The sequence below is a fragment of the Salvelinus fontinalis genome, chromosome 13 (genome assembly GCF_029448725.1).
Source record: "Salvelinus fontinalis isolate EN_2023a chromosome 13, ASM2944872v1, whole genome shotgun sequence".
Lineage (NCBI taxonomy): Eukaryota > Metazoa > Chordata > Actinopteri > Salmoniformes > Salmonidae > Salvelinus > Salvelinus fontinalis.
In genome coordinates this window covers 8,187,117-8,207,590 of record NC_074677.1, presented here as the reverse complement: position 1 = coordinate 8,207,590, position 20,474 = coordinate 8,187,117, and the positions used below count along the sequence as shown (strand labels likewise).

The window sequence follows — 20,474 nt, the reverse complement described above, 5'->3', positions numbered from 1 at the left end:
ACCTCCCCTCCTCCCTCCCCTCCTCCTTCCGTCTCTCATACCTCCCCTCCTCCCTCCGTCTCTCATACCTCCCCTCCTCCCTCCCTCCGTCTCTCATACCTCCCCTCCTCCCTCCCTCCGTCTCTCATACCTCCCCTCCTCCCTCCCTCCGTCTCTCATACCTCCCCTCCTCCCTCCGTCTCTCATACCTCCCCTCCCCTCCTCCTTCCGTCTCTCATACCTCCCCTCCTCCCTCCGTCTCTCATACCTCCCCTCCTCCCTCCGTCTCTCATACCTCCCCTCCTCCCTCCGTCTCTCATACCTCCCCTCCTCCCTCTTTCTCTCATACCTCCCCTCCTCCCTCCCCTCCTCCCTCCGTCTCTCATACCTCCCCTCCTCCCTCCGTCTCTCATACCTCCCCTCCTCCCTCCTGTCTCTCATACCTCCCCTCCTCCCTCCTGTCTCTCATACCTCCCCTCCTCCCTCCTGTCTCTCATACCTCCCCTCCTCCCTCCGTCTCTCATACCTCCCCTCCTCCCTCCCCTCCACCTTCCGTCTCTCATACCTCCCCTCCTCCCTCCGTCTCTCATACCTCCCCTCCTCCCTCCCCTCCTGTCTCTCATACCTCCCCTCCTCCCTCCGTCTCTCATACCTCCCCTCCTCCCTCCGTCTCTCATACCTCCCCTCCTCCCTCCGTCTCTCATACCTCCCCTCTTCCCTCCGTCTCTCATACCTCCCCTCCTCCCTCCCCTCCTCCTTCCGTCTCTCATACCTCCCCTCCCCTCCTCCCTCTGTCTCTCATACCTCCCCTCCTCCCTCCCTCCGTCTCTCATACCTCCCCTCCTCCCTCCCTCCGTCTCTCATACCTCCCCTCCTTCCTCCGTCTCTCATACCTCCCCTCCTCCCTCCGTCTCTCATACCTCCCCTCCCCTCCTCCTTCCGTCTCTCATACCTCCCCTCCTCCCTCCGTCTCTCATACCTCCCCTCCTCCCTCCTGTCTCTCATACCTCCCCTCCTCCCTCCTGTCTCTCATACCTCCCCTCCTCCCTCCTGTCTCTCATACCTCCCCTCCTCCCTCCTGTCTCTCATACCTCCCCTCCTGTCTCTCATACCTCCCCTCCTCCCTCCTGTCTCTCATACCTCCCCTCCTCCCTCCGTCTCTCATACCTCCCCTCCCCTCCTCCTTCCGTCTCTCATACCTCCCCTCCCCTCCTCCCTCCGTCTCTCATACCTCCCCTCCTCCCTCCTGTCTCTCATACCTCCCCTCCTCCCTCCGTCTCTCATACCTCCCCTCCTCCCTCCTGTCTCTCATACCTCCCCTCCTCCCTCCTGTCTCTCATACCTCCCCTCCTCCCTCCTGTCTCTCATACCTCCCCTCCTCCCTCCTGTCTCTCATACCTCCCCTCCTCCCTCCTGTCTCTCATACCTCCCCTCCTCCCTCCTGTCTCTCATACCTCCGCTCCTCCCTCCTGTCTCTCATACCTCCCCTCCTCCCTCCTGTCTCTCATACCTCCCCTCCTCCTTCCGTCTCTCATACCTCCCCTCCCCTCCTCCTTCCGTCTCTCATACCTCCCCTCCCCTCCTCCCTCCGTCTCTCATACCTCCCCTCCTCCCTCCTGTCTCTCATACCTCCCCTCCTCCCTCCTGTCTCTCATACCTCCCCCCCTCCCTCCTGTCTCTCATACCTCCCCCCCTCCCTCCGTCTCTCATACCTCCCCTCCCCTCCTCCTTCCGTCTCTCATACCTCCCCTCCCCTCCTCCCTCCGTCTCTCATACCTCCCCTCCTCCCTCCTGTCTCTCATACCTCCCCTCCCCTCCTCCTTCCGTCTCTCATACCTCCCCTCCTCCCTCCTGTCTCTCATACCTCCCCTCCTCCCTCCTGTCTCTCATACCTCCCCTCCTCCCTCCTGTCTCTCATACCTCCCCTCCTCCCTCCTGTCTCTCATACCTCCCCTCCTCCCTCCTGTCTCTCATACCTCCCCTCCTCCCTCCTGTCTCTCATACCTCTCCTCCTCCCTCCGTCTCTCATACCTCCCCTCCTCCCTCCCTCCGTCTCTCATACCTCCCCTCCTCCCTCCCCTCCACCTTCCGTCTCTCATACCTCCCCTCCTCCCTCCGTCTCTCATACCTCCCCTCCTCCCTCCGTCTCTCATACCTCCCCTCCTCCCTCCCCTCCACCTTCCGTCTCTCATACCTCCCCTCCTCCCTCCGTCTCTCATACCTCCCCTCCTCCCTCCGTCTCTCATACCTCCCCTCCTCCCTCCCCTCCTCCTTCCGTCTCTCATACCTCCCCTCCTCCATCCGTCTCTCATACCTCCCCTCCTCCCTCCCTCCGTCTCTCATACCTCCCCTCCTCCCTCCCTCCGTCTCTCATACCTCCCCTCCTCCCTCCCTCCGTCTCTCATACCTCCCCTCCTCCCTCCCTCCGTCTCTCATACCTCCCCTCCTCCCTCACTCCGTCTCTCATACCTCCCCTCCTCCCTCCGTCTCTCATACCTCCCCTCCTCCCTCCGTCTCTCATACCTCCCCTCCTCCCTCCGTCTCTCATACCTCCCCTCCCCTCCTCCTTCCGTCTCTCATACCTCCCCTCCTCCCTCTGTCTCTCATACCTCCCCTCCCCTCCTCCTTCCGTCTCTCATACCTCCCCTCCTCCCTCCGTCTCTCATACCTCCCCTCATACCTCCCCTCCTCCCTCCATCTCTCATACCTCCCCTCCTCCTTCCGTCTCTCATACCTCCCCTCCCCTCCTCCTTCCGTCTCTCATACCTCCCCTCCTCCTTCCGTCTCTCATACCTCCCCTCCTCCTTCCGTCTCTCATACCTCCCCTCCCCTCCTCCTTCCGTCTCTCATACCTCCCCTCCTCCCTCCGTCTCTCATACCTCCCCTCCTCCCTCCTGTCTCTCATACCTCCCCTCCTCCCTCCGTCTCTCATACCTCCCCTCCTCCCTCCTGTCTCTCATACTTCCCCTCCTCCCTCCTGTCTCTCATACCTCCCCTCCTCCCTCCTGTCTCTCATACCTCCCCTCCTCCCTCCGTCTCTCATACCTCCCCTCCTCCCTCCTGTCTCTCATACCTCCCCTCCTCCCTCCTGTCTCTCATACCTCCCCTCCCCTCCTCCTTCCGTCTCTCATACCTCCCCTCCTCCCTCCCTCCGTCTCTAATACCTCCCCTCCTCCCTCCCCTCCACCTTCCGTCTCTCATACCTCCCCTCCTCCCTCCGTCTCTCATACCTCCCCTCCTCCCTCCGTCTCTCATACCTCCGTCTCTCATACCTCCCCTCCTCCCTCCCCTCCTCCCTCCGTCTCTCATACCTCCCCTCCTCCCTCCGTCTCTCATACCTCCCCTCTTCCCTCCCCTCCACCTTCCGTCTCTCATACCTCCCCTCCTCCCTCCGTCTCTCATACCTCCCCTCCTCCCTCCGTCTCTCATACCTCCCCTCCCCTCCTCCCTCCGTCTCTCATACCTCCCCTCCTCCCTCCGTCTCTCATACCTCCCCTCCTCCCTCCGTCTCTCATACCTCCCCTCCTCCCTCCGTCTCTCATACCTCCCCTCCTCCCTCCCCTCCTCCTTCCGTCTCTCATACCTCCCCTCCCCTCCTCCCTCCGTCTCTCATACCTCCCCTCCTCCCTCCCTCCGTCTCTCATACCTCCCCTCCTCCCTCCCTCCGTCTCTCATACCTCCCCTCCTCCCTCCCTCCGTCTCTCATACCTCACCTCATACCTCCCCTCCTCCCTCCGTCTCTCATACCTCCCCTCCTCCCTCCGTCTCTCATACCTCCCCTCCCCTCATCCTTCCGTCTCTCATACCTCCCCTCCTCCCTCCGTCTCTCATACCTCCCCTCCTCCCTCCGTCTCTCATACCTCCCCTCCTCCCTCCGTCTCTCATACCTCCCCTCCTCCCTCCGTCTCTCATACCTCCCCTCCTCCCTCCGTCTCTCATACCCCCCCTCCTCCCTCCGTCTCTCATACCTCCCCTCCTCCCTCCGTCTCTCATACCTCCCCTCCTCCCTCCGTCTCTCATACCGCCCCTCCTCCCTCCGTCTCTCATACCTCCCCTCCTCCCCCCTCCGTCTCTCATACCTCCCCTCCTCCCCCCTCCGTCTCTCATACCTCCCCTCCTCCCCCCTCCGTCTCTCATACCTCCCCTCCTCCTCCCTCCGTCTCTCATACCTCCCCTCCTCCCTCCGTCTCTCATACCTCCCCTCCTTCCTCCGTCTCTCATACCTCCCCTCCTCCCTCCGTCTCTCATACCTCCCCTCCTCCCTCCGTCTCTCATACCTCCCCTCCTCCCCCCTCCGTCTCTCATACCTCCCCTCCTCCCCCCTCCGTCTCTCATACCTCCCCTCCTCCCCCCTCCGTCTCTCATACCTCCCCTCCTCCCCCCTCCGTCTCTCATACCTCCCCTCCTCCCTCCTGTCCCTCATACCTCCCCTCCTCCCTCCGTCTCTCATACCTCCCCTCATACCTCCCCTCCTCCCTCCCCTCCTCCCTCCGTTTCTCATACCTCCCCTCCTCCCTCCGTCTCTCATACCTCCCCTCCTCCCTCCGTCTCTCATACCTCCCCTCCTCCCTCCGTCTCTCATACCTCCCCTCCTCCCTCCGTCTCTCATACCTCCCCTCCTCCCCCCTCCGTCTCTCATACCTCCCCTCCTCCCTCCCTCCGTCTCTCATACCTCCCCTCCTCCCTCCGTCTCTCATTCCTCCCTCCGTCTCTCATACCTCCCCTCATACCTCCCCTCCTCCCTCCCTCCGTCTCTCATACCTCCCCTCCTCCCTCCCTCCGTCTCTCATACCTCCCCTCCTCCCTCCGTCTCTCATACCTCCCCTCCTCTCTCCGTCTCTCATACCTCCCCTCCTCCCTCCCTCCGTCTCTCATACCTCCCCTCCTCCCTCCGTCTCTCATACCTCCCCTCCTCTCTCTTCTTTCCTCTCTCCCAGACGGTCCGGTGCGCTTGCGTCGGGAGGTGGTTCTCCTGACAGATGACCGTAACCTGCGGGTCAAAGCCCTGACCAGGAATGTGCCGGTCAGGGACATTCCTGCCTTCCTCACCTGGGCCAAAGTGGGCTGAACCGGGTCACACACAGACCACGCCCAAAGCATTCAGACAACCAATCAACTGCTGAGAACCGCTGGCCACCTCCCACACCACCTTCGAGTGGAGAAGGAGAATATACGCTAAAGCAGAAAAGAAGACTGTTGGAGAGAAGACTGTTGGAGAGAGAGAAGAAGGAGAAACTCATTTTCTTTTGGTGGAAAAGCTCAAATGAAATCTAAAAAAGCTTCTTTTTTTTTGTAGGGGTGGAATGAGTTGAATTGTCTGAGAGCTTTTTCTCCTCTCGTTGTGGTGAGGTGTATGTTAATAACTGCTTCTCTCAGAGGGAAGGAGGAGGGAGGACAGGAGCAGAGAGTTTTAAGAGATGCAGGAAGGCTGGACCAGGAGGAACGGTAGAGGAGAAAGAGGAGGTGTGGTGAGGTGTATGTTAATAACTGCTTCTCTCAGAGGGAAGGAGGAGGGAGGACAGGAGCAGAGAGTTTTAAGAGATGCAGGAAGGCTGGACCAGGAGGAACGGTAGAGGAGAGAGAGGAGGTGTGTGAGGTGTATGTTAATAACTGCTTCTCTCAGAGGGAAGGAGGAGGGAGGACAGGAGCAGAGAGTTTTAAGAGAGGCTGGACCAGGAGGAACGGTAGAGGAGAGAGAGGAGGTGTGTGAGGTGTATGTTAATAACTGCTTCTCTCAGAGGGAAGGAGGAGGGAGGACAGGAGCAGAGAGTTTTAAGAGAGGCTGGACCAGGAGGAACGGTAGAGGAGAGAGAGGAGGTGTGTGAGGTGTATGTTAATAACTGCTTCTCTCAGAGGGAAGGAGGAGGGAGGACAGGAGCAGAGAGTTTTAAGAGATGCAGGAAGGCTGGACCAGGAGGAACGGTAGAGGAGAGAGAGGAGGTGTGGTGAGGTGTATGTTAATAACTGCTTCTCTCAGAGGGAAGGAGGAGGGAGGACAGGAGCAGAGAGTTTTAAGAGAGGCTGGACCAGGAGGAACGGTAGAGGAGAGAGAGGAGGTGTGTGAGTGTGTGTGTTTATTATCTGGTTTCTCCATTCCAGCCGTGCGGCCTTCATAACTTCTGCAGTGTGTTCTCAAGGCCAGCAGCAGTATTTACCTCTGTGGAAACGACAGAGCAGAGAAGGAATAGAGGGAGAGGGATATAGGTTAGGGCTGTGGAGGAAGGCCCTAGCCTGACTGAAGACTTATCTCTGGCTGTGTGAGTGTCTGTTTAACTGACATCTGTCTGTAACCCCAGAGCAGCACAGAGAGGAGCCCTGTAGTGGCAAGGAGGGAGGCTGCGGTGATGGGTTACCAGGTTCTGGTGTATTAGATGGGGGATTGGTACCCCACCCTAATCTCCTTGACGCAGAGCCACACGCTCAGCCTCGGATGGCCAGGATGTGGTTTGCATCCCAGTTGCCCAGCAACAGTGTTGGTGATGTTGGTACCCCCAGCAGCTCGATGGTGACAGAGTCATTTCCAAGTTGGGGTTTCTATAAAGGAACAGCTTTAAAAAAAAAAATCAAAAGATGAAGAAAATAGACTTTTTCTGATTTAGCATTGTGGATGTGGGGGTGTGTTTTAGTTGGTATTCATTGTGTGTGTGCGTGCGTGCGTACGTGCGTGTTTGTGTGAGATGTTTATGCTCGACAGAAGAGCTCGTCTTTCTGCTTACGTTTTCACCCACAAACCGTTTTGGTTTGTTTAAGCTTTTTAACAAGTCCAATAATATTTGAATGTTTTATTTTGTCATACATTTAGTTTGTTTCTCTTAGTTTTTACCACCACCTGTTTGGGTAACTCATCAGCTTCTATTCATTATCTATCTATTTTCTTCACATTTGCAAAAAATTGCTTCTTTTTTTCCCCCATTGATGGAAATACATTTGCCCGGTCGTGCTTATCGGCCTTCTAGGTAAATGTGCATAATTAAGTGGAATTAAATTGGCGTTTTTGTATTTTCGTTAGTCGTCTTTTATCACACGCCACAGCATACAGAGACTTTGACCTGAACATCCCCTGTCAGACAGAGCTGCTGATGAGAACCTGGTTCAGCTCGTTGCTGGACTGAAACGTGTTTTTATACGCCCAGTTATTACGCAACAATTCTAAATGCAATCGCGTGTTAATTAACAGTTTTGATGGCCACGATAAAAAAAAAAATTGAATTAAAAAATGCCTATTTTTATTTCTCAACTGGTATGCCTTAATTGAAGTGCGCCTCCAATTTGAGTGCATATGCAACGGTAGGCAGTCTATCAGCGCCTCACCCACCGCTTGGCAATGTGAGCTGGAGGCAATAAGCAATTTGAAAACAGTGCTTTCAGAAAGTATTCCCACCACTTGACTTTTTCCACATTTTGTTCTCACAGCCTGAATTTAAAATGGATTTGATTTTGTGTCACTGATCTACACACAATACCCCATAATGACATCACAATACCCCATAATGACATCACAATACCCCATAATGACATCACAATACCCCATAATGTCAAAGTGGAATTATGTTTTTAGACATTAACTCAAAATTAAAGGCTAAAATGTCTTGAGTCAATAAGTATTCAACCCTTTTGTTATGGTAAGCCTAAATAAGATCAGGTGTAAAAATGTGCTTAACAAGTCACATATCAAGTTGCATGGGATTCTGTGTGTGCAATAATAGTGTTCAACATGATTTTTAAATGATTAAATTACTAATTTCAAGCACAGATTCAACCAGGGAGGTTTTCCAACAGTTCTCAAAGAAAGGCACAATAAAATAAAAAAGCAAACATTGAATATCCCTTTGAGCATAGTGAAGTTATTAATTACACTTTGGATCGTGTATCAATAAACCCAGTCACAACAAAGATATATGCGTCCTTACAAACTCAGTTGCCGGAGAGGAAAGAAACCGCTCAAGGATTTCACCATGAGGCCAATGGTGATTTTTAAAATGGTTTAATGGTTGTGATGGTAGATAACTGAGGATGGATCAACAACATTGTAGTTACTCCACAATACTAACCTAAATGACAGAGTGAAAACTATTTCATAACATCCCATTATGTTATCAATAAGGCACTACAGTAATACTGTAAAAAATTGGGCGAAGCATTTAACATTTTGTCCTTAATACAAAGTGTTATATTTGGGTGAAATACAACTTATTACTGAGTACCACTCTTCATATTTTCAAGCTTGGTTGTGGCTTTTTTGGGGGGGGGAAGACAGAGTAGAGCTAAGCACAGGAAAATCCTAAAGGAAAACTTGGTTCAGTCTGCTTTCCACCAGACACTGGGAGATGAATTCACCTTTCAGCAGTACAATAACCTAAAACATACACACTGGAATTGCTTACCTAGACAGCAGTAGATGTTCCTGACTGGCCGAGTTACAGTTTTTACTTAAATTTACTTTAAATCTATGGCAAGGCTTGAAAATGGCTGTCTAGCAATGATCAACAAACAACTTGACAGAGTTTGAACAAATTTTGTAAGAATAATGGGCAAATATTGTACAATCCAGGTGTGCAAAGCTCTTAGACTTAACCAGGAAGACTCAGCTGTAATCGTTGCCAACGGTGATTCTAACATGTATTCACTCAGGGGGTTGAATACTTATCTCATCAATATATATTTGTGTTTTGAATTTTTCTTTGACAGAGTATGTTGTGTGAAAAATGAAAAATCCATTTTAATCCCACTTTGTAACGTCAGAAAATGTGGAAATAGTTCAAAGGGGTGTGAATACTTTCTCTGAAGGCACCCGGAAGTTTTACTTCATATTAAGAGGCATGTCTTACATAGTCCGACCATAAACGTGGAGGAAATTATTTTATCAAGACTTCCTCATTAAGCCATTTCTCTCCCATTCTAATGGGTTTTTTTTTCATATCAACAATAGTCATGTTAGCAAACCGTACTTTGCATCAGTAGATCCTCGTTCTAAATTTCTAAGGTAGATGATGACCTGAGATGCACTGTGTTTACAAAAGTATGTGGACACCACATCAAATTAGTGGATTTCGGCTATTTCAGACACCCGTTACTGACAGGTGTATTAAAATCGAGCACACAGCCATGCAATCTCCATAGACAAACATTGTCAGTAGAATGGCCTTATCGAAGAGCTCGGTGACTTTCAACGTGACACCGTCATAGGATGCCACCTTTCCAACAAGTCAGTTTGTCAAATTTCTGCCCTGCTAGAGCTGCCACGGTCAACTGTAAGTGCTGTTATTGTGAAGTGGAAACGTCTAGGAGCAACAACGGCTCAGCTGCGAAATGGTAGGCCACACGAGCTCACAGAACGGGACCGCCGAGTGCTGTAGCGTGTAAAAATCGTCTGTCCTCGGTTGCAACACTCACTACAGAGTTCCTAACTGCCTCTGGAAGCAACGTCAGCACAAGAACTGTTCATCAGGAGCTACATGAAACGGGTTTCCAGGGCCGAGCAGCTGCACACAAGCCTAAGATCATCATGTGCAATGCTAAGTGTCGGCTGGAGTGGTGTAAAGGTTGCCGGCAGTGGAAACGCGTTCTCTGAAGAGATGAATCGCGTTCAATCACGAGATTAATCACCATCTGGCAGTCCGATGTATGAATCTGGGTTTGGCGGATGCTAGGAGAACGCTACCTGCCTGAATGCATAGTGTCAACTGTCAAATTTGGTGTATTAATAATGGTCTGGGGCTGTTTTTCATGGTTTGGGCTAGACCCCTTAATTCCAGTGAAGGGAAATCTTAACTCTACAGCATACAATGACATTCAAGATGATTCTGTGCTTCCATCTTTGTGGCAACAGTTTGGGGAAGGCCCTCTCCTATTTCAGCATGACAGTTCCCCTGTGCACAAAGTGAGGTCCATACAGAAATGGTTTGTCTCGATTGGTGTGGAAGAACTTGACTGGCCTGCACATTGGCCTGACCTCAACCCCATCAAACACCTTTAGGAAGAATTGGAACGCCAACTGCGAGCCAGGGCTAATTGCCCAACATCAGTGCCCGACCTCACTAATGCTCTTGTGGCTGAATGGAAGCAAGTCCCCCGCAGCAATGTTCCAACATCTAGTGGAAAACCTTCCCAGAAGAGTGGAGGCTGTTATAGCAGCAATGTGCCAACATCTAGTGGAATGCCTTCCCAGAAGAGTGGAGGCTGTTATAGCGGCAATGTTCCAACATCTAGTGGAAAACCTTCCCAGAAGAGTGGAGGCTGTTATAGCAGCAATGTGCCAACATCTAGTGGAAAGCCTTCCCAGAAGAGTGGAGGCTGTTATAGCGGCAATGTTCCAACATCTAGTGGAAAGTCTTCCCAGAAGAGTGGAGGCTGTTATAGCATCAAAGGGGGTAACCAACTCCATATTAATGCCCATGATTTTTGGAAGGAGATTTTCGATGAGCAGGTGTCCACATACTTTTGGTCATGTAGTGTGTATATATAGAACCACAAGCATCAGCTGCACAGTTTAGAATTGTGTTCTCAAGAATTGCATTTATTTTTTTACAAATGTTTTTTTTATTTGGCAGCTTCATTACAGGAGTTGCATGTTTTGGTTAAGATGAATAACCAGAATCTAAATGTGATTTCTGTCATTCTGAGCACCGTGGGTGAATGGACTAAATGGGTTGATGCAGCCAATGCATAATGGCTCCGGTAAATTTTTCAGATGTCGTCTGATGTGATCAATTAAAACGTGTCTGGTCACTTTGTCCGGCCCCTACATTTTGCTAACGGAAACCCCTGGTTACGCAAAAAACTATTCGCGCAAATGAACCCGCGTATTTTCACAACCATACAACGTCTCACACGCTGTAAACAAATATAACATCTATGAATGACATGACGTAAATGTTTAGGTAGCTGGCTGTGATAGTTTTATTATGCGTGCTCTCACGTTGTGTTATCAGTTCTCCAGACCCGTCCAGAGTTAGTTAGCCCTCTGTTTATTACCAGTCTATATGACAGGAACACACACCTCTGTAACAGTCTGTTAGCCAAGTCTATGAACAACTATAGATAGCATTAGTTGATACTCTCGATCATTTGGTCTTTACCTTTTGTGTGTGTGTGTGTGTGTGTACACTTTTAATTTATTCAAGAATATTTGGTGAAACTAGCTAGCTAACTGAAATCACAGGCCTGCATGTCCTAGCCTCTCAATGCTTTTCTGTTTGAATAAAGTATTTGTTTTGATTTAAATCAGTTGTCTGTTTATGTGTGGTTGTGGTGCGCAATGATGTGTTTACATATATACTGATGTGGCAAATCTTTTAGATGCAGGGACTACTTCAACAAGCATATGAGGACTACTCACCCAGGTGCAACGACATAAAGCCTTTACTGCACACAGGACATCTGTAAGAAACCAAGCCTTAAAAAAAAGATAAATCACACAGAGGAGAAACCACACAAGTCTCCTGTGTGCAGTAAACACATTAACTAATTATGAAATACATCAGATATATCACGAGTGCAAAGAATGTGACAAATACTTCTACTGCAAGGGACATCTGGTCAGGCATGTGATGACTCACACAGGGGAGAAACTCAACAAGTGTCCTGCATGTGGAAAAGGCTTCACATCAGCCTCTTGTCAAAAACTCCACCATTGACTTCACACTGGAGAGAAATCGCATCAGTGCAAAGAATGTGGCAAATTATTCAGAGTCGAGCCAGACTTCAACAAGCATATAGGTACTAGTGTTGGGGTACCAACCAGGTTGTAGTGTGGGGGTACCAACCAGGTTGTAGTGTGGGGGTACCAGTCAGGTTGTAGCGTGGGGGTACCAACCAGGTTGTAGTGTGGGGGTACCAACCAGGTTGTAGTGTGGGGGTACCAGCCAGGTTATAGTGTGGGGGTACCAGTCAGGTTGTAGTGTTGGGGTACCAGCCAGGTTGTAGTGTTGGGGTACCAACCAGGTTGTAGTGTGGGGGTACCAGCCAGGTTATAGTGTGGGGGTACCAGTCAGGTTGTAGTGTTGGGGTACCAGCCAGGTTGTAGTGTTGGGGTACCAACCAGGTTGTAGTGTGGGGGTACCAGCCAGGTTATAGTGTGGGGGTACCAGTCAGGTTGTAGTGTTGGGGTACCAGCCAGGTTGTAGTGTTGGGGTACCAACCAGGTTGTAGTGTGGGGGTACCAGTCAGGTTGTAGTGTGGGGGTACCAGCCAGGTTGTAGTGTGGGGGTACCAACCAGGTTGTAGTGTGGGGGTACCAACCAGGTTGTAGTGTGGGGGTACCAACCAGGTTGTAGTGTTGGGGTACCAGCCAGGTTGTAGTGTGGGGGTACCAACCAGGTTGTAGTGTGGGGGTACCAGTCAGGTTGTAGTGTGGGGGTACCAGCCAGGTTGTAGTGTGGGGGTACCAACCAGGTTGTAGTGTGGGGGTACCAACCAGGTTGTAGTGTGGGGGTACCAACCAGGTTGTAGTGTGGGGGTACCAGCCAGGTTGTAGTGTGGGGGTACCAGCCAGGTTGTAGTGTTGGGGTACCAACCAGGTTGTAGTGTGGGGGTACCAGCCAGGTTGTAGTGTTGGGGTACCAGCCAGGTTGTAGTGTGGGGGTACCAGCCAGGTTGTAGTGTGGGGGTACCAGCCAGGTTGTAGTGTGGGGGTACCAACCAGGTTGTAGTGTTGGGGTACCAGCCAGGTTGTAGTGTGGGGGTACCAACCAGGTTGTAGTGTTGGGGTACCAACCAGGTTGTAGTGTGGGGGTACCAACCAGGTTGTAGTGTTGGGGTACCAACCAGGTTGTAGTGTTGGGGTACCAGCCAGGTTGTAGTGTGGGGGTACCAACCAGGTTGTAGTGTGGGGGTACCAACCAGGTTGTAGTGTGGGGTTACCAGTCAGGTTGTAGTGTGGGGTTACCAGTCAGGTTGTAGTGTTGGGGTACCAGCCAGGTTGTAGTGTGGGGGTACCAACCAGGTTGTAGTGTGGGGGTACCAACCAGGTTGTAGTCTGGGGGTACCAGTCAGGTTGTAGTGTTGGGGTACCAGCCAGGTTGTAGTGTGGGGGTACCAGCCAGGTTTAGTGTGGGGGTACCAGTCAGGTTGTAGTGTTGGGGTACCAGCCAGGTTGTAGTGTTGGGGTACCAACCAGGTTGTAGTGTGGGGGTACCAGTCAGGTTGTAGTGTGGGGGTACCAGCCAGGTTGTAGTGTGGGGGTACCAACCAGGTTGTAGTGTGGGGGTACCAACCAGGTTGTAGTGTGGGGGTACCAACCAGGTTGTAGTGTTGGGGTACCAGCCAGGTTGTAGTGTGGGGGTACCAACCAGGTTGTAGTGTGGGGGTACCAGTCAGGTTGTAGTGTTGGGGTACCAGCCAGGTTGTAGTGTGGGGGTACCAACCAGGTTGTAGTGTGGGGGTACCAGTCAGGTTGTAGTGTTGGGGTACCAGCCAGGTTGTAGTGTTGGGGTACCAACCAGGTTGTAGTGTGGGGGTACCAGTCAGGTTGTAGTGTGGGGGTACCAGCCAGGTTGTAGTGTGGGGGTACCAACCAGGTTGTAGTGTGGGGGTACCAACCAGGTTGTAGTGTGGGGGTACCAACCAGGTTGTAGTGTTGGGGTACCAGCCAGGTTGTAGTGTGGGGGTACCAACCAGGTTGTAGTGTGGGGGTACCAGTCAGGTTGTAGTGTGGGGGTACCAGCCAGGTTGTAGTGTGGGGGTACCAACCAGGTTGTAGTGTGGGGGTACCAACCAGGTTGTAGTGTGGGGGTACCAACCAGGTTGTAGTGTGGGGGTACCAGCCAGGTTGTAGTGTGGGGGTACCAGCCAGGTTGTAGTGTTGGGGTACCAACCAGGTTGTAGTGTGGGGGTACCAGCCAGGTTGTAGTGTTGGGGTACCAGCCAGGTTGTAGTGTGGGGGTACCAGCCAGGTTGTAGTGTGGGGGTACCAGCCAGGTTGTAGTGTGGGGGTACCAACCAGGTTGTAGTGTTGGGGTACCAGCCAGGTTGTAGTGTGGGGGTACCAACCAGGTTGTAGTGTTGGGGTACCAACCAGGTTGTAGTGTGGGGGTACCAACCAGGTTGTAGTGTTGGGGTACCAACCAGGTTGTAGTGTTGGGGTACCAGCCAGGTTGTAGTGTGGGGGTACCAACCAGGTTGTAGTGTGGGGGTACCAACCAGGTTGTAGTGTGGGGTTACCAGTCAGGTTGTAGTGTGGGGTTACCAGTCAGGTTGTAGTGTTGGGGTACCAGCCAGGTTGTAGTGTGGGGGTACCAACCAGGTTGTAGTGTGGGGGTACCAACCAGGTTGTAGTCTGGGGGTACCAGTCAGGTTGTAGTGTTGGGGTACCAGCCAGGTTGTAGTGTGGGGGTACCAGCCAGGTTTAGTGTGGGGGTACCAACCAGGTTGTAGTGTGGGGGTACCAACCAGGTTGTGTTGTGGGGGTACCAACCAGGTTGTAGTGTGGGGGTACCAACCAGGTTGTGTTGTGGGGGTACCAACCAGGTTGTAGTGTTGGGGTACCAACCAGGTTGTAGTGTGGGGGTACCAGTCAGGTTGTAGTGTTGGGGTACCAGCCAGGTTGTAGTGTGGGGGTACCAACCAGGTTGTAGTGTGGGGGTACCAACCAGGTTGTAGTGTTGGGGTACCAACCAGGTTGTAGTGTTGGGGTACCAACCAGGTTGTAGTGTTGGGGTACCAGCCAGGTTGTAGTGTGGGGGTACCAGTCAGGTTGTAGTGTTGATGTACCAGCCAGGTTGTAGTGTGGGGGTACCAGCCAGGTTGTAGTGTTGGGGTACCAGTCAGGTTGTAGTGTGGGGGTACCAACCAGGTTGTAGTGTGGGGGTACCAGTCAGGTTGTAGTGTTGGGGTACCAGCTAGGTTGTAGTGTGGGGGTACCAGCCAGGTTGTAGTGTTGGGGTACCAACCAGGTACTAGTGTTGGGGTACCAACCAGGTACTAGTGTTGGGGTACCAGCCAGGTTGTAGTGTGAGGGTACCAACCAGGTTGTAGTGTGGGGGTACCAGCCAGGTTGTAGTGTGGGGGTACCAGCCAGGTTGTAGTGTGGGGGTACCAACCAGGTTGTAGTGTTGGGGTACCAACCAGGTTGTAGTGTGGGGGTACCAACCAGGTTGTAGTGTGGGGGTACCAGCCAGGTTGTAGTGTGGGGGTACCAGCCAGGTTGTAGTGTGGGGGTGTTGAGGTACTGGAGAGGTGGAACGGTACCCTACCTTAATTTACCCAACCCTCCTCCAGGTCCCTGTGACCCGGAGCGACACGTTGGGTCGTCACTAGTTACCGCAGACAAAGTCGAAAAGCCTGCCTGATTTCTATAATTTCTCTTCATAAAATGTGAATTTCACTCTTAACCACACTGCTAACCCTATGCCTAACCTAAAATCAACATCATTTTAGTTTTTCATACATGTTTACAACATAGCCAATGACTTTGTGGCTGTGCTATCTAGTGGAAACATACACTCTTATCTGATGACCAAGAAGTGGTTCGCATCCCAGTTGCCGAGCAACGGCGTCGCCATTAGTTACCACAGCCACAAAGTCAAACCACGCCTATATCTACTATTTCATGTCTTAAAATCTGACTTTAAACGTTACCTTAACCACACTGCTAACCCTAGCCTTAGATTAAGACCAAACAGCTCATTGTTTTCATTAATTTGTACGATATAACCAATTTAAAACTTGTTGCTGTCGTAACTAGTGGAAACCCCCAACAGTGTTGGTGATGCCGTTACCCCCAGCAGCTTGATGTTGACAGTCATTTCCAAGTTGGGGTTTCTATAAAGGAACAGCTTTAAAGAGCGACTGAACACGCCAATTGGCACGAGTGTTTTTATGTTCATTAGAAAAACAAGATTTCAGTCTTGGAGGTGTGTTTCCTGACGCATTCCGCATTTGGTTAAGGATGTTTGTCCCCCTATGAGAAACTAGATTGGGAAACCTATTTCACTTCCTCAAAATCGTCAGAGTGAATTTAGGATGCGCAACGTGTTGTCTTGTTTAAACAAAGTCGGAGCTGCTGGGCAGGTCTGTCTCACTGTCTATACTATTGGACAGAGAACAATCACAGCAGCTGTTCAGCTCCCGTTAGTGGTCAAATGGACATCATGAAATCAAAACACAACCTTCGTTTACCCGTTGTGACCACGGATGTTCCAAACTCTGTTTTAGTCGAGTCTGACTTTAAGACCAATTATCCTATTTACACTTTGTAGTCGATTTACCTTTTTAAAGGCACTCGCTCTTTAAAAACAAAAAGACAAAGAAAATACACTTTTTCTGATTATTCCCCAGGATTAAATCTGGGAGGGGGCTGTGGATGTGTCTCCATGTGTTTGTCAGTGGCGACCCGTCATTCAGGGCAGGTTGCCTGTTTTGCATGTTATTTTGGCATTAATATGTATCACTAAACAGTTTGCAAACAATGTAAAAACTTTTTTTTTTACCGCATACAAACATGGTCTTTTGTTTGCTTTCTTGAGTAAGGCAGCTCCAAAGTGCAGGTGTTTCAGCCTCGCTCAGTGCTTCTGTGGTGGTGAGGCAACCAGCGGACATACGGAGGGTTGGTAATGTTCTCTATTTGCGCCGTGATTGGCTCAGCGTTCTGTCACTCACGGGGAAACCACGTCGCCCCAACATCTACGGGGAGAGCTGGAACATTCAAGTCTCTTGGATGCTGCAATGGACTTACATTAGAAGTGGCCCATCCAATAAGGCTCAAGGTCATTGGCCACAGATAAAATGACGTCAAATCACGTTATATCTACCGTAGCTTTGATTGGACTGATCATGTCAACATCGTACTTTCAAAATCTTAGCTAGCAAGCTAGACAAGGAGTCATCATCTTGAATCACGTTGACAATCTACTGGAAAATAATTTTTTAATCCTTGTCATATGAAGAGAAATAATGATGAGGAATTAGATATAAAACGTATCGGTGCTCATCAGCAATTGGACATAAACATTACACAACAAGTTGGAAATCGCAAATTCAACAATGAATGGTTTGGAAGGAATCATTGGCAAACTGCAAGTGTAACAGTATAACTTTAAACCGTCCCCTCGCCCCTACACGGGCGCGAACCAGGGACCCTCTGCACACATCAACAACTGACACCCACGAAGCATCGTTACCCATCGCTCCACAAAAGCCGCGGCCCTTGCAGAGAAAGGGGCAACATTACTTCTAGGTTTCAGAGCAAGTGACGTAACTGATTGAAACGCTACCCGCTAACTAGCTAGCCATTTCACATCCGTTACACAAGCATTGCAAAGCAATCACTAGCAATACTATGCATGCCAGTCTCTCTTGGCTAAGAGTTAAAGTGAGACTGACTACCTCACTTCTTTTTATAAGAAACACTAATGTGTTGAATCCCAAATTGTTTGCATAGTCAACTTACACACAGCACTGACACACACCCTCCACCAGGGGTCTTTTCACAGTCCCCAAATCCAGAACAGACTCAAGAAAGTGTACAGTATTATATAGAGCCCTTATTGCATGGAACTCCATTGAACAGAAAACCTGGTTTAAAAAAAAACTGATAAAGCAACACCTCACGGCACAACGCCTCTCCCCTGTTTGACCTGGATAGTTTGTGTGTATTGATATGTAGGCTACGTGTGCCTTTTTTAATGTAGTTCTGTCCTTGAGCTGTTCTTGTCTATTCATTTTCTGTATTACATCATGTTTCATGTGGACCCCAGGAAGTGTAGCTGCTGCTTTCGCAACAACTAATGGGGATCCTAATAAAATACCAGTGGAGAGGGTGTGTGGTCCAAGTCTGGGTTTAAGGGTCTCTTTTCCAAGCTTAAAAGGATAAACATTCATATGCCATGGGTCAGAAAAGGTTGAATACGTTGGCCAATGCTTTCAATCCAGCATGACTTCTGCCGCTTTCAAAACAACTTGGAACTCGGGAACTGGGAAATCTCAGACTTCAGTGAGTTCAAGACAACTGGGAACTCGGGGGGAAAAAACGAGCTCCGACTGGGAACGGTCCAACGTTTTGAATGGTCATCCAACTCGGGCCTCGTTCTAGAGCTCCGACCTGAAGATCACTTACGTCATGACTCAACCTTGTTATTTTTTCAGAGTTTCCAGTTGTCTTGAAAGCACCATAAATTCAGAGAATGCTGGACTTTGATGACAAAATTTGCCATGAAGGACCGCCACGCCACCTTCCTGTTCAAGTGAGAAGAACAAGGTAAGTCCAATCATGTCTTGTATGCTGCTCCATAAATGATGTAATATGTCAGGTACATATGTATAGTGTAGGTAAGAAAGTAATACTAAGTGTTGTGTAATAAGCTGTTAGTAGCCCCTCATAACTTAGCCTACTGTTTTGACTTGGTGGTGTCTGCTTATATGCCCCCTATATTTATCCTATGGTTCTGACTTGGTGTACAGGGAGAACACTGTAAGAATGGACAGGTTCTGAATTCTGTCGCTGTACATTTCAAAAGTGCTGAACAAATAGTTATATTGACTACGTCCGTCCTAGCTCGCTCATTAATGTCTTAGTTGAAATGACAGATTGTCTCTTATCTGCTCGTCGTCCCCACATGCCATAGTTTGTACTTGTCAATTGCCAGTAGAAACCACGTTTGTTTAAGCAAGTCAGCCATATCAGCTAGTTTTTTTTTAAAGGCAGTAAATGAGGCTGAATGAACTGTTTCGCTGCCAGACAAGACTCCGCTGATAGTCACGTGTAGCAGTGGTAAGGATTCACTCCATGGTGCTGAAACCAAAGCTCTGCTGTTGGGACAGCTTTATGTAGGCCCTAACAGTTTGTGGGCACCGTTTGTCACCGTTATAGTGCAATTAATGTATTGTTTAGTGTTGTGTAGTGGCTTTGCTGGCATGAATTTAAAACATTGTTGGGGAGTTTTCCCCACCAAGATTTACATGCTAAAATCGCCACTGATATTTGTTCATTAGTTTGTACGTCACACGCAATATCTCAGACACCACTAACCCGATCATTTTGTTACATTACTGCCTTATTCTAAAATGTATTAAATCGTGTTTTCCCCTCGTCAATCTACACACAATACCCCATAATGACAAATTAAAAACATATTTTTATACATGTTTGCAAATGTATAACAAATAAAAAACTGAAACGTCTCATTTACATAAGTATTCAGACCCTTTACTCAGTACTTTGTTGAAGCACCTTTGGCAGCGATTACAGCCTCGAGTCTTGGTTTTGACGCTACAAGTTTGTCACACCTGTATTTGGGGAGTTTCTCCCGTTCTTCTCTGCAGATCCTCTCAAGCTCTGTCAGGTTGGATGAGGAGCGTCGCTGCACAACTATTTTCAGATCTCTCCAGATGTGTTCAGTCGGGTTCAAGACTTCTAGTGGTATTCTCCACATGGCCAGACTTCTCGTGGTCTTCTCCACATGGCCAGACTTCTCGTGGTCTTCTCCACATGGCCAGACTTCTAGTGGTCTTGTCCACATGGCCAGACTTCTCATGGTCTTCTCCACGTGGCCAGACTTCTCATGGTCTTCTCCACATGGCCAGACTTCTCGTGGTCTTCTCCACATGACCAGACTTCTAGTGGTCTTGTCCACATGGCCAGACTTCTAGTGGTCTTCTCCACATGGCCAGACTTCTAGTGGTCTTGTCCACATGGCCAGACTTCTCGTGGTCTTCTCCACATGGCCAGACTTCTAGTGGTCTTCTCCACATGGCCAGACTTCCAGTGCTCTTCTCCACATGGCCAGACTTCCAGTGGTCTTCTCCCCTTTTAATGCTCTGATGCTCATCCTTGAAAAATGACTGAAATAGACACAATTCGACATACTGTACAAACAATTATCTAGGCTTTTTCTTTTACCCCCTTTTTCTCTACAATTTCACTAACTAGCTAACTAAAGTGTAGTCAGTGGCTCGCTAACACGGAGAAAGGGGACTAAATAAGTTCATGGATTGGACACGGGTCTCAGATTCCGTTAGAGATGACATGCAGGGTCTTCCTGCAGGGAGTTGTAGTCTTGCTGTGGTGTTCTATGCTGCTAATTATATATATTATTGATATATATTGATAAAACTCAACCTTGTCTGCAAGAAAATTACACGTTTATCAAAACGTCACGCCAGGATAAGCCTACACGAAACACAGACCTTTTTTGAAGTAGTTCTAAAATTATACTCAAAAAAAATGAATGGTTTTGTTACTGATTTTTACCGCTCGGTTTTGTGGGTATTATGACACGTCCACTGTGCCTGACTGCAGCGCTGCCCATGCTAATACCGCCTTTGGCCACTAGAGGCCTCTATCATTATCTATGAGCAAGACCTAGCAAGAATAAGGCCGTGACCTCAGCGATTTCTCTTCAAAATAACAGTCCCTAAATGAATTTTGTAAAACAAAATATATACATGTATATATATGACCCCCCACCCACACACAAATCACATATCTCATATAAATACTTTAAATTATTATTTCTATGATAAGTGGTATAAAAATATATCGATAATTGTCCACATGTTCC

The 20,474-nt window shown here is 49.7% G+C and overlaps 1 protein-coding gene across 2 annotated transcripts in view; it reads left to right on the top strand.

Annotated features, from left to right (window-relative positions):
• The window catches only part of LOC129868032 (telomerase-binding protein EST1A-like), a 53,526-nt gene extending 42,324 nt beyond the window's left edge, over nucleotides 1-11,202 (top strand). For both annotated transcript variants that reach the window (XM_055941603.1, XM_055941604.1), the window contains exon 20: nucleotides 4,917-11,202. In XM_055941603.1, the coding sequence (XP_055797578.1) occupies nucleotides 4,917-5,047 (131 nt within the window). In that variant the 3' untranslated portion in view covers nucleotides 5,048-11,202. The remainder of the gene's footprint in view (nucleotides 1-4,916) is intronic.
• Nucleotides 11,203-20,474: the final 9,272 nt, after the last annotated feature.